This window comes from Cebus imitator, unplaced genomic scaffold (assembly GCF_001604975.1).
Source record: "Cebus imitator isolate Cc_AM_T3 unplaced genomic scaffold, Cebus_imitator-1.0 Scaffold10, whole genome shotgun sequence".
Lineage (NCBI taxonomy): Eukaryota > Metazoa > Chordata > Mammalia > Primates > Cebidae > Cebus > Cebus imitator.
In genome coordinates, this window is record NW_016107325.1 from 4,518,080 (window position 1) to 4,532,952 (window position 14,873).

Genomic DNA, 14,873 nt, shown 5'->3' on the forward strand with positions numbered 1-14,873 from the left:
AAGGGTAATGGAAAGGGGATCAATTTCCCAGTTTCCTGACCCTCACTGACTAAAAGACAACATGTGGCTATCCTCACTGATACTGTAATATGAAAAGGCAGAGTATGTGACTAAAGAATATACACATTTGGGGACTACTACCGATCAAAGGTTAGGGGAAAACATCCATGTTGAAATGCAGAAATTTAGGTCAAGGAATAGTAGTGAACCATTAAGAGTTTTTAGAGAATAGTTTTCCCAATTGACGTTAGAATTCTGGGTTCCTGTCTCCCCTCCCTCTCTCTTTCTCCCCACCTACACCTCTACAGCATTGTTGTAAGAAGTCACTCAAATTCTCTGTACCATATTTCTCCAAGTGTTAAATGGGGACAATATGACAATCCAAGATTGCTGTTTCAGAAGTCAAATCTATTTCATACATTAATTGGCACCCACTGTGTTCTAGGCACTGTGCTATCAGAAAACAGAGATAATAAACCAGGCCTGGTCCTGAGGATTGTGCAAGAAAGACAGACAGATGTAAGAAAACATATTCCTACATTGAGATTCATAAGAATTCATCTGTGTATGTGACTAGAGGGAAAGACGATTGCTTCAGAACCTAGCAGAGGTCAAGGAAGGCTCTCTGGGGGCAGTAATGACTGAGGTGGTGTTTCAAGGATAATGAAGGGTTTCTCAGCAGCCTAGGAGGGAAGGATATTCCAGGCAGAGGGAATAACTGTGCAAAAGCATGACAGCCTCATGGTCTGTTCAGGAAAAGCAGTTGGATACATAGGGGTCTATTGAGGAGATCACGCATGTCCAAAGAGGCCTGAAATTTTGACCTGGTTTTACAAAAGTCAATTGTTTTCTTTGAATGTCACTAGCATTTTATAAATGACAAAAAATAAGCCAAAAGTTAATAAGCACCAACCAAGCCATACCTGACTAGTTGTTACCCATGGAACATGAAAGCATGCGTGATTCAGGGACCGTCATTCACAGCAAATCCTACATTGTTACTGTTTTGGTCTGGGTCCCTCCTCTCTCACGCTGTGGCTGAGAACAGAATGAGCTGCCTGTATTGCTTCACCAGTACCAGGTGTTTTGAGAAGTTAGGGAGGTTCTGGGATCATGCAATTCATAGCAGATCCATCTTGCCACATGGCCTACCACCCACCTATGATCCTGTGGGAGACTCTAATGATGGTGTGAATTGAGCTGGGGCAGCCTGTTAATCTCAAATTAGAAAATGTGCACTGCTTTCACCAAGCCTGAGTTATTTCATGTGTATTACACCAGTGGTTGCTTCATTATCCCACTTACAGCCCTGAAAACAGTACAGAGTGCAGGTTACACACCAAGAGAGTTGACATGGAATATTCATTTTTGCTGTCCAAGTGACAGAGCCCATCATTAGGAATGACGATGCCTGCCAGTTTGCTGTCCATTCCAAAATGAGAATCAGCATCACTCACAAAGACCAGAAGGTGGAGGGAGTCATTCCGCCAGCCAATTTTTTCCTACAGTGGGGAAGAAACATTTGTGGTTATTGGAGGGAGGCAGGCATTTATTGAGTGTGGATCAATTATGCTTGGACACATTTAGATTATAAAAAAATATTGCTAGTCTATTTTAGCTTTTTTATCTATTGTGCATCCATAATATTAATATATTAAATACATGAAATTCTGTGACATTTGCTTTTTCCTAGATAACATTTTTGTATGACTTATGCTTCTGAAAAATAGCTCCACTACAGTCAGTATTCAGTTGATCCTGACTTTTACATATTTAAATTACTTTTACTATCCAGCTTTCAAAAAATTGAGCAGAGGAGGCCATAGATGATCCCAAATCCAAACTGAAGCAAAACTCATCAAAATGCAATATTAGAGGGGCTCAAAGTAAACCTGTTTCATTAAAATGTCACCCAACATTTAGGCACATATTTCTCTTTCTAATGAAATCATGCAAAAATAATAAACCTAATATGAGGATAAGGATTGCTTATGAAAGTATGGCCCCAACATCCTGCTAATTATAATTGTCTGTTGCTGGTATTTAGCAAAGCCCTCCCCTTTAATTAATATTAGTCCAGGATCTAATTGGGTAAAAACGCATCCTGGCTGTCCATCCCACCTTATCCCTTTCCTTCCTCCTCTAATTCCTTGGCCCTCCCACCTTCTAGGGTATTCAACCTTGTTTATTTCCTGATATTTTCCACGAAGGGCTGTTGCCTAAAGACAGGGGAATCATTCTTGTGGATACTTGTCAGATAGTCAAGGAGGAGCAGTGTTCCTGTGATGTTGTAGAGACAGCAAACTTCCGAAGCTTATTTTGTTGGTTCAAAACAATAGCTATGTAGTCATATGTATGGATATATACTGATTCAGAGCATGTTATGTTTTTTAAATAAATGTTCTACCCTTGATTTTTTTCATCATGATTAATCCGAAAATGAATCTGATCTTAATCTTTGAAAATTAATCATACATGGCTATTGTTTCACCTAAATTTTCCCAAAACAACAATTTTCTTAGATTATTGAAATATTAGATATAAAGAACAGTCCCTATTTCAACATAATTTAATTAAATATTTGGCAAAAAATGTGCATTTTAAGAAAAATATAAAATATAGACATTTTGAGATTAAAGGAAAGGAAATTAGCTAATCCTTTTGAAGTAGAATTGTTAATAAGAGATTAACTTGATGTTAACAGAGTGAAACAGCACTCCCTTCAGCATACCTTACATACAGCAGCTTGCATAATTGCATCAAATCCACCTTCGGGCGTGTCGATATTAGCAGAAATTTTCTGATTCTTCACAATTTCATTGAATCTTTCAGCATCATTTGTCAATGGCAAAATGTGTTTGAATCCAAATGTAGGTAAACAGAAGTATGGAATACTACTGCAAAAGTAAGATGTGAAAATATTATTGATGAGATATGTCACACACAATTAATGGATCTGACAGCTTAGCAACATTCCCTTAAATGAAGATTAGTTTTTCTAAAGGACCTGACTCTGTAAGTCAGCTGTGAATCTCACTGTTAAGGTTGTTGACATCATCTCCCACCCTTTCTGTGTTGACCATATTAGCTAACACTTATTTAGAACTTATTGTGTGTCTTGCACTGGCTCAAACTCAGAAAACAGATAATCAGGTGATCAGACTCCTTTGTGTGTGTGTGTGTGTGTGTGTGTGTGTGTGTGTGTGTGTGTGTAAATCACTACCTTCTATGGGCTCCCAACCAAAATTCACCACTAGGTTTGCACAATGGCAATTCTTTTGTATTCTGATATCTTAGCCTGTCATCAAATATGAATCACCCTGTAGCAAGACAAGAGAGGGACATCTTGTGCTGTGCCATTGCCATCTCTGGTGTTTGTTAGTATATGGCATTACATCATTAAAAAAAATAAACTATACTAGTTGATTGGCAAAAAATGGCATATGTAAGTTTTAATTTTCATTTTATTATTATTAAGACTGAGTGCTTCTTTCTATTTATTGACATCTTGTATTTCTCCTTTTGTTAATTGCCAGCTGATATCCTTTGCTAAATTTCTTATCCTAATTTAAAGAACCATCTTAAAGATATTAACCTTTTTTCTTTGTAGTTTGTCTTTTAATTTCATGATGTTTTTGCATATATATCTTAAAACCTTCGATGCAGTCAAATTTCTTCCCACCTTCAAATATAAAATGCATTTTAAAGTGTGATATAAAGAAGGAGCCTGATTTTTTTCAAAATATTTAACTTGTTAAATGCCAATAATGTAGCATTTGTCTTAATTGCCCTTATAGTGATTGAAGTAGCTGTGGGTGGTAGAAAACACACTGGATTTAGAATAAAAAAGAGTGAACAGTTATCTTTTTTTTTGACTTGGAGTCTCACTCTGTTGCCCAGGCTGGAGTGCAGTGGCATGATCTCAGCTCACTGCAACCTCTGCCTCCAGGATCAAGCAATTCTCCTGCCTCAGCCTCCCAGGTAGCTGGCATTATGGGTACATGCCACCATGCCCAGCAAAGTTTGTACTTTTAGTAGAGATGGGGTTTTACCATGTTGGTCAGACTGGTCTCGAACTCCTGACCTCAAGTGATGCACCCACCTTGGCCTCCCAAAGTGCTGCGAGTACAAGCGTGTGCCACTGCGCCCGGCCAGTTATCTATCTTTGGGCAAGTTGCTCAGTACCACTGGCCTCAGTGTCCTTCTCCATAAAATGGGAATGAGCATATCTATTTTACAAAGTTGCCATGACGATTATGTGAGATAAAAAGTATATAATCATGTTAGGTACACCATTGTCCCTGGAACCTAAGTATCTTGGAAATTGTTTAATCTCTTATTTGGGGCTGTTGATTTACAAAAATGTCTGCAATGACATTTGAGCATCTCTCGATCCACCGAAGTAGCAGTTCTATCTTTTTGTGAGAGATTCATGTCTCTGTTGGTTAGAATTATCTGTTCTGTAGATTTTACTAGAACCTATGCCTTTGGAAAGTGGAATGAAATTTTAATTTAATTCACTAAAGGAATTCAAGTGATGGGAGAGCTAAAGCACAGAAGAATGTCAGAGATGGACCATGCCAGAGAATTTTGAGTGGAGATTGTCCCTGTTTTGATCAGAGTTCACTTTCTTTTCTCTCTCTCTCTCTCTCTGTCTCTTTTCTGGAGACAGGGTCTCCCTCTGTTGCCCAGGCTGGAATGCAGTTGTGGTGACACAATCTCTGCTCACCGAAACACCCGCCGCCCAAGTTCAAGCAATTCTCTCACCTCAGCCTCCAGAGTGGCTGGGACTACAGATGTGCACCACCATACCAGCTACTTTTTTATTTTTTGTAGAGACAGGGTTTCACTATGTTGCCCAAGCTGGTCACAAACTCCTCAGCTCAAGCAGTCTGCCCACCTCGGCCTCCCAAAGTGCTAGGATTACAGGTGAGAGTTCATTTTCTAATAAAGACTCATATTTTGTTGTTACTTTCTTAGCCTAGCAATCAAAAGAAGTAAGCACCTCTCACCAAATTACTTGATTTTGAATCGCTAGATAACAAGAGAATTAGCATTTAAAATGCAAAATAGTTATGAAACACAATATACAGAAATATTACTTCAAATTTTTGTTAAAATTTTAAATAAATATTTCCAGAATAAGAATATAATGACATATACCGAAGCATTAATGTCATCTTTTCCTGAGTGAAGTTAGAAATTATTTCCATTTCTTACTTTTGTCTCTATTTTCACATGGGCTTATTACCTTTGCAATAAGAAACTATATACCATATGCTCACATATGTTTATGTGTATGAACGTACTGGAAATCCATTCTAGCATTTCTTTTTTTTCTTTGAGGTGGAGTCTCATTCTATTGCCTAGGCTGGAGTGTGGTGGTGCGACCTTGGCTCACTGCAACGTCTGTCTCTTGGGTTCAAGCGATTCTCCTGCCACAACCTCCCAAGTAACTGGGATAACAGGCATGTGCCACCACGTCTGGCTAATTTTTTTTCTGTATTTTTAGTAGGGATGGGGTTACACTGTGTTGGCCAGGCTGATCTCAAACTCTTGACCTCAGGTGATCTGCCCATCTCTGCTTGCCAAGTGCTAGGATTACAGGCATGAGCCACTGAGCCTGGCCCATTCCAGGATTTCATGCTTCAGCTTCCTCTTTTGCAAAACTACAATAAACTCACTATTGGTGTAAATTCAAAACAAAACAAAACAAAAACACCACAGTATACATGAAATAATGTTTAAAAAAATCCTTTAGCTGGGCACAGTGGCCCATTCCTGTAATCCCAGCACTTTGGGAGGCCGAGGCAGGTGGATCACTTGAGGTCAGGAGTTTGAGACCAGCCTGACCAACATGGTAAAACCTTGTCTCTACTAAAAATACAACAACAACAAAAAAAGTTAGCCAGGCATGGTAGCGCACACCTATAATCCCAGCTACTTGGGAGGTTGAGGCGGGAGAATGGCTTGAACCTGGGAGGCAGAGGTTGCAGTGAGCCAAGATCGTGCCACTGCACTCCAGCCTGGGCAACAAGAGTGAAACTCTGTCTCAAAAAAATAAATGAAAATCTAAAAAAATCTTTCAAAATGTTTAACAGAGTAAGAAACTTTAACTTTTGTGCAATTAAATACTTTTAAATGTACATTTTACTCATTTATACATATGAAAATAAAGAAAACATTTATTGTTGCTCTATCTTAGACAAAAGCAAAGGAAATTATTTTCAAAAATATAAATTACTTCAGCATTCTCAACAGGGTGAAATAAATTTTTAGTGACTCTCCATCCAATGAAAATTAAAAAGCTACTCCAAAAAGCATTAGAGATGAGATTAAAGAGGTGGTTTTTCTTTCTTTTTATAGAGACTTGGATTCTCTGTGTTGCTCAGGCTGGACTCAAATGCCAGGGTTTAAGCAATCCTCCGGCTCTGGGACTACAGGCATGTGCCACCACACCTGGAAAAAGGTTGGCTTTTATTTTTATTTTTATTTAACTTTTAGTTTTAGGTTTAGAGGTACCTGTGCAGGTTTGTTGTATAGCTAAATTGCATGTCACAGGGGTTTGGTGTGGTTTTTAAAGTATGGTGCACAGACCCGTGAGGGTCCCTGAGATTTTCCAGGAGGTCCTTCGGGTTAAACTTTTTTCACAGTAATTCAGAGATATCATCTGCCTTCTTCACTGTGTTGACATTTGCACTGATGATATCAAAGCAGTAGGGAGGAGGCTGGCAAGATGGCCAAAAAGGAACAGCTCTGGTCTGCATCTCACAGTGAGATCAACACAGAAGGCGGATGATTTCCGCATTTCCAACTGAAGTATCCGGTGCATCTCACTGTGACTGGTTAAACAGTGTGTGCAGCCCATGGAGAGGAACTGAAGCAGGGTGGGGTGTTGCCTCACCTGGGAAGTTCAAGGGGTCAGGGAACTCTCTTCTCTAGTCAAGGGAAGCTGTGAGAGACTCTGCCATGAGGAATGGTGCATTCCAGCCCAGATACTACGTTTTCCCAACCTGCAGACCAGGAGATTCCCTCGGGTGCCTACATTACCAGGACCCTGGATTTCAAGCACAAAACTAGGTGGCATTTGGGCAGACACTGAGCTAGCGTTTTTTTTTTTCATGCTCCAGTGGTGCCTGGAACACCAGTGAGACAGAACGCTTCGCTCCCCTGGAAAAGGGCTGAAGCCAGGGAGCCATGTGGTCTAGCTCAATGGATCCCATCCCTTTGGAGCCCACCAGGCTAAGATCCACTGGCTTCAAATTCTTGCTTCCTGCACAGCAGTCTGAAGTTGACCTGGGTTGCTTGAACGGTGTGGGGAGTGGCATCCACAATTACTGAAGCTTAAGTAGGCGGTTTTCCCCTCGGAGTATAAACAAAGCCACTGGGCAGTTCGAACTGGTAGAGCCCACCACAGCTTGTCAAAGCCTCTGCAGTCAGACTGTCTCTCTAGATTTCTCCTCTCTGGGCAAGCCATCTCTGAAAGAAAGGCAGTAGCCCCAGTTAGGGGCTTATAGATAAAACTCCCATCTCCCTGGGACAGAGCACCTCAGGGAAGGGGCAGCTGTGGGTGCAGCTTCAGCAGACTTAAACATTCCAGCCTGCTAGCACTGAAGAGAGCAATGGATCTCCCAGCACAGCACTAGAGCTCTGCTAAGGGACAGACTACTTCCTCAAGTGGGTCCCTGACCCCCGTGCCTCCTGACTGGGAGACATCGCCCAGCAGAGGTCAACAGACACCTCATACAGGAGAGCTCCAGCTGCCATCTGGCAGGTGCCCCTCTGGGACAAAGCTTCCAGAGAAAGGAACAGGCAGCAATCTTTGCTGTTCTGCAGCCTCCACTCATGATACCCAGGCAAATAGGGTTTGAAGTGGACCTCCAGCAAACTTTGGCAGACCTGCAGCAGAGGGACCTGACCGTTAGAAGGAAAACTAACAAACAGAAAGGAATAACATCAACGTCAACAAACCCCATCCAATGGTCACCAACATCAAAGACCAAAGGTAGATAAATCCATGAAGATGAGGAAAAAACAATGCCAAAAGGCTGAAAATTCCAAAAATCAGAACGCCTCTTCTCCTCCAAAGGATCATAACACCTTGCCAGCAAGGGAACAAAACTGGACGGAGAATGAGTTTGGTGAATTGACAGAAGTAGGTTTCAGAAGGTGGGTAATAACAAACTCCTCCAAGTTAAAGGAGCATGTTCTAACCTAATGCAAGGAAGCTAAGAACCTGTATAACCAGTTTAGAGAAGAACATAAATGCCCTGATGGAGCTGAAAAACACAGCACGAGAACTTCATGAATCATACACAAGTATCAATAGCCGAATCAATCAAGAAGAAGAAAGGATATCAGAGATCAAAGAGCAACATAATGAAATGAAGTGTGAAGACAAGATTAGAAGAAAAAGAATGAAAAGGAAAGAACAAAGCCTTCAAGAAATATGGAACTATGTGAAAAAACCAAATTTATGTTTGATTGTTGTACCTGAACATGACTGCGAGAATGGAACCAAGTTGGAAAACATTCTTCAGGATATTATCCAGGAGAACTTCCCCAACCTAGCAAGACAGGCCAACATTCAAATTCAGGAAATACAGACAACACCACAAAGATACTCCTCAAGAAGAGCAACCCCAAGACACATAATTGTCAGATTCACCAAGGTTGAAATGAAGGAAAAAATGTTAAGGGTAGCCAGAGAGAAAAATTGGGTTACCCACAAAGGGAAGCCCATCAGACTAACAGCAGATCTCTCTGCAAAAACCTATAAGCCAGAATAGAGTGGGGGCCAATATTCAACATTCTTAAAAAAAAAAATTTCAAGCCAGAATTTTATATCCAGCCAAACTGAACTTCATAAAGGAAGGAGAAATAAAATCCTTTATAGACAAGAAATTGCTGAGAGATTTTGTCACCACCAGGCCTGCCTTACAAAAGCTCCTGTAGAAAGCACTAAATTTGGAAAGGAAAAACCAATACCAGCCACCGTAAAAACATACCAAATTATAAAGATCATCAACACTATGAAGAAACTGCATTAATTAATGGGCAAAATAACCAGCTAGCATCATAACGACAGGATCAAATTCACACGTAACAACATTAAACTTAAATGTAAATGGGCTAAATGCCCCCAGTTAAAATACACAGACTAGCAAAGTAGATAAAGAGTGAAGACCCATCGATGTGCTGTATTCAGGAGACCCATATCACATGCAAAGACACACATAGGCTCAAAATAAAGGGATGGAAAAAGATGTACCAAGCAAAAGGAAAGAAAAAAAAAAAAAGCAAGGGTTTGAATCCTAGTCTCTGATAAAACAGATTTTCAATGAACAAAGATCAAAAAAGACAAAGAAGGGGATTACATAATAGTAAAGGAATCAATGCAACAAGAAGAGTTAACTATCCTAAATATATATGCACCCAATACATGAGCACCCAGATTCATAAAGCAAGCTCTTAGAGACCTACAAAGAGACTTAAACTTCCACACAATAATAGTGGGAAACTTTAATACCCCACTGTCAATATTAGATCAATGAGACAGAAAATTAACAAAAATATTCAGGACTTGAACTCAGCTCTGGAGCAATTGGACCTAATAGACATTTACGGAACTCTCCACCCCAAATCAACAGAATGTACATTCTTCTTAGCACCACATCACACTTATTCTAAAACTTACCACATAATTGAAAGTAAAACACTCCTCAGAAAATGCAAAAGAATGGAAAGCATAGCAGTCTCTCAAACCATAGTGCAATCAGATTAGAACTCAGGATTAAGAAACTCATTCAAAACTGCACGACGACATGGAAACTGAACAGCCTGCTCCTGAATGACTACTGGGGAAATAACAAAATGAAGGCAGAAATAAGTTTTTTGAAATCAATGAGAACAAAGACACAAATACCAGAATCTCTGGGACACAGCTACAGCAATGTTTAGAGGGAAATTTATAGCACTACATGCCCACAGGAGAAAGCAGGAAAGATCTAAAATCGACACCCTAATATCACAATTAAAAGAACTAGAGAAGCAAGAGCAAACAAATTCAAAAGCTAGCAGAAGACAGGAAATAACTAAGATCAGAGCAGAATTAAGGAGATAGAGACATGAAAAACTCTTAAAAAAAATTCATGAATCCAGGAGCTGGTCTTTTGAAAAGCTTAACAAAATAGAGATAGACCGCTAGCCAGACTAATAAAGAAGAAAAGAGAGAAGAATCAAATAGACACAATAAAAAATGATAAAGGGTATATCATCACTGATCTCACAGAAATACAAACTACCATCAGAGAATACTATAAACAACTCTACATGAATAAACTAGAAAGCCTAGAAAAAATGGATAAATTCCTGGACACATACACCCTCCCATAACTAAACCAAGAAGATGTTGAATCCATGTATAGACCAATAACAATTCTGAAATTGAGGCAGTAATTAATAGCCTACCAACCAAAACAAGCCCAGGACTAGACAGGTTAACAGCCAAATTCTACCAGAGGTAAAAAGAGGAGCTGGTACCATTCCTTCTGAAACTATTCCAAACAATAGAAAAAGAGGAACTCCTCCCTGACTCATTTTATGAGGCCAGCATCATCCTTATACCAAAACCTGTTAGACACACAACAAAAAAAGAAAATTTCAGGCCAATATCCCTGATGAACATTGATGTGAAAATCCCCAATAAAATACTGGTAAACTGAATCCAGCAGCATATCAAAAGGCTTATCCACCACGATCAAGGCACCTTCATCCCTGGAATGCAAGGATGTTCAACATACACAAATCAATAAATGTAATCCATCGCATAAACAGAACCAGTGACAAAAACCACATGATTATCTCAATAGATACTGAGAAGGCCTTCAACAAAATTCAACAACTCTTCATGCTAAAAATTCTCAATAAACTGGGTATCGATGGAACATAACTCAAAATAATAAGAGCTATTTATGACAAACCCACAGCCAATATCATACTGAATGGGCAAAAGCTGGAAGCACTCCCTTTGAAAACTGGCACAAGACAAGAATGCCCTCTCTCACCACTCCTATTCAACACAGTATTGGAAGCTATGGCCAGGGAAATCAGGCAAGAGAAAGAAATAAAGCATATTCAAATAGGAAGAGAGGAAGTCAAATTGTCTCTGTTTGTGGATGATGTGATTGTATTTTTAGAAAACCCCATAATCTCAGCCCCAAATCTCCCTAAGCTGATAAGCAACTTCAGCAAAGTCTCAGGATACAAAATCAATGTGCAAAAATCACAAGTATTCCTATCCACCAATAATAGACAAGCAGGGAGCCCAATCATGAATGAACTCCCATTCACAATTGCTGCAAAGAGAATAAAATACCTAGGAATACAACTTACAAGGGATGTGAAGGATGTCTTCAAGGAGAACTACAAATCACTGCTCAAGGAAATAAAAGAGGACACAAACAAATGGAAAAACATTCCATGCTCACGGATGGGAAGAATCAAGATTGTGAAAATGGCCATACTACACAAAGTAATTTGTAGATTCAATGTTATCCCCATCAAGCTACCATTGACTTTCTTCACAGAATTAGAAAAAACGACTTAAAATTTCATATGGAACCAAAATAGAGCACATATAGCTAAGACAATCCTAAGCAAAAAGAACAAAGCTGGAGGCATCATGCTACCTGACTTCAAACTATGCTACAAGGCTACAGTATCCAAAGCAGCATGGTACTGGTACGAAAACATATGTAGACCAATGGATGAGAACAGAGACCTCAGAAATAATGCCACACATCTACAATTATCTGATCTTTGACAAACCTGCCAAAAAAAATGGGGAAAGGATTTTCTATTTAATAACTGGTATTGAGAAAACTAGCTAGCCATATGCAGAAAACTGAAACGGGACCCCTTCCTTATACCTTATACAAAAATTAACTCAATGTGGATTAAAAATTTAAACATAAGGCCTAAAACCATAAAAACCCTAGAAGAAAACCTATGCAATACCATTTAGGACATAGACATGGGCAAGATGTCATGACTAAAACACTAAAAGCAATGGCAGCAAAAGCTAAAATTGACAAATGGGAACTAATTAAACGAAAGAGCTTCTGCACAGCATAAGAAACTATCATCAGGGTGAACAGGCAACCTACAGAATGGGAGAAAATTTTTGTAATCTATCTAGCTGACAAAGGGCTAATCTCCAAAATCTACAAGAAACTTAAATTTACAAGATAAAAACAAACAATCTCATCAAAAAGTGGGCAAAGGATATTAATAGACACTTCTCAAAAGAAGACATTTATGCAGCCAATAAACATATGAATAAAAGCTCATCATCACTGGTCATTAGAGAAATGCAAATCAAAACCACAATGAGATACCATCTCACACCAGTTAGAATGGTGATCATTAAAGTCTGGAAACAACAGATGCTGGAGAGGATGTGGAGAAATAGGAACTCTTTTACACTGTTGGTGGGAGTGTAAATCAGTTCAACTATTATGGAAGACAGTGCGGCAATTCCTCAAGGACCTATAAACAGAAATACCATTTGACCCAGCAATCCCATTACTGGGTATATACCCAAAAGATTTTAAGTCATTCTACTATAAAGACACATTCACATGTATGTTTACTGCAGCACTATTTGCAATAGCAAAGACTTAGAACCAACCCAAATGCCCATCAATGATAGACTGGATAAATAGAATGTGGCACATATGTACCATGGAATACTATACAGCCATAAAAAATATGAGTTCATGTCGTTTGCAGGGAAATGGATGAAGCTGGAAACCATCATTCTCAGCAAACTAACACAGGAACAGAAAACCAAACACTGCATGTTCTCATTCATAAGTGGGGGTTGAACAATGAGACCACATAGACACATGGAGGAGAACATCAGACACCAGGGCCTGTCAGGGATGGGAGGCTAGGGGAGGGATAGCATTAGGAGAAATACCTAATGTAGATGACGGGTCGATGGGTGCAGCAAACCACCATGGCACCTGTATACCTGTGTAACAAACCTGCACTTTCTGAACATGTATCCCAGAACTTAAAGTATAATAAAAAAGAAGAAAGAAAGAAAGAAAAAGAAAGAAAGAAAGAAAGAAAGAAAGAAAGAAAGAAAGAAAGAAAGAAAGAAAGAAGAAAGAAAGAAAGAAAGCACAAGAAGAAAGAAAGAAAGCACAAGAAGAAGAAAGAAAGAAAGAAAGAAAGCACAAGAAGAAGAAAGAAAGAAAGAAAGAAAGAAAGAAAGAAAGAAAGAAAGAAAGAAAAGAAAGCAAGCAGTATTGAGTAAAACCACTGGTGCCTCAGCCCTTATCATTAAGGTAATGGCACCAAGCTACTAGCAGTACTTGTGTTTTTTTGCTAGTAAGCATTCACCATAATAAATGCTAGTTTCATTTGATTTTCCTTTATGAAGCAGCAAAGGTGTTAATTGTGTTGAGTCTGTATCTTTGAATACGTGGGCCTTTCTTCAAGACATGGGAAACGTGCATAAAGCATGTTTCTGCTGCACATTTAAGTTCAAAGTTTACAGAGAAAAAGTACTTATGCAATCAAGCTGAACTAGCCTCCACCCTTTTTTAAACAGAAGAACACCATTTTTATATGAAAGAATGATTGACAGCCACACTCTTATTCTAATTTGCTTATTTAGCAGACATGTTCCTTAAGATGAACAAAGTGAGACTGTCATTTTAAGGCAAACAATTGCTAGTATTTGTTGCCAATGACAAAATTTGAGGTAACTAGAAAATTAAAATTTTGGAAAAATTGTATCGGCTACTCATGAGATTAACAATACTTCACAATACTTCAAGATTTGTCTGATGAGAATGGTAGTGATATTAACAAATGCTATTTTTTTGATGTATCATGAAATCTGGAAGGTCTGCCTAACTCAATGAATCAATATTTTACAAAGCACAAAGCATCATATTACAAAATTACACATTGGTTAAAAAAAGCCATCCAAAATGAAAAGAGACCAATGGCTTTTCATGTTAACCATATGAAACATTCATCGATATTGTTTCAGGTTACTCATTGAAACTACCTTTCACCTGTTATCTAGTTTGAAGGTAATATCCAAGAAGAATGATGACAGTTATTGAAAAAAGCTATTACATGCTTCTTCCTTTTCCAACTATATGTTTATATGAGGTTTGACTTTCTTCGTGGAATTCAATTTTTTAAAAAGGCAAAAGATTAAATGCAGAAGCAGATATGAGAATCCAGTTGTCTTCCCTTAAACCAGATGTTTAAAGAGATTTACAAAAATGTAAAACAGTGCCACTCTATTTTAGAGCAGAAAGCCTGTTAATTTTTATTTCTTTTCAGAAAAGTTATTGTTTCATAAAAACATATTACAGTAATATGCAGTGGGTTTCTTATAATTATTAAATGAATCAATAGATAATTATTTAAAAATGTTTACTTTCTAGTATGATGATTATGAGTATATATAATGCACATAAACTAAAGCTCTTGGGGCTCTTAATTTTTAAGAGCATAAGGGAGTCCTGAGATCTAAAAGTTTGAGGACCACTAGATTAAAATAGTTAGAGATAAATTAGTAAGAGTTAATGAGAAGAAGAAAAAGTTAACACTGTTTTGAATGTCTGTTTTGTTCTGAGTTCATTTGGTTCTCACAGTTACTCTAGGAGGTGAATATTATTATACTCATTTATAGGTAATGAGACTGAGCTCAAAGAGAGTAATTGTTTATCCAAAGTTATGATTTTAACCCAGGTCTGGAAAATCCTATGCTCTTTCCTTTTACCTCTAATTGCTTTCCTACTAAAGAACATTTTATTCTATAATATAGTTTGATCAAAGGATTG

General features: G+C 38.4%; 1 protein-coding gene across 4 annotated transcripts in view; it reads right to left on the reverse strand.

Annotated features, from left to right (window-relative positions):
• ITGB6 (integrin subunit beta 6) overlaps positions 1 to 14,873 on the reverse strand; it is a 134,420-nt gene that overhangs the window by 54,318 nt on the left and 65,229 nt on the right. For all 4 annotated transcript variants that reach the window (XM_017547676.2, XM_037745524.1, XM_017547684.2 and 1 more), the window contains 2 exons: positions 2,732 to 2,897; positions 1,341 to 1,502 (listed from right to left, as the gene is read on the reverse strand). In XM_017547676.2, the coding sequence (XP_017403165.1) occupies positions 1,341 to 1,502; positions 2,732 to 2,897 (328 nt within the window). The remainder of the gene's footprint in view (positions 1 to 1,340; positions 1,503 to 2,731; positions 2,898 to 14,873) is intronic.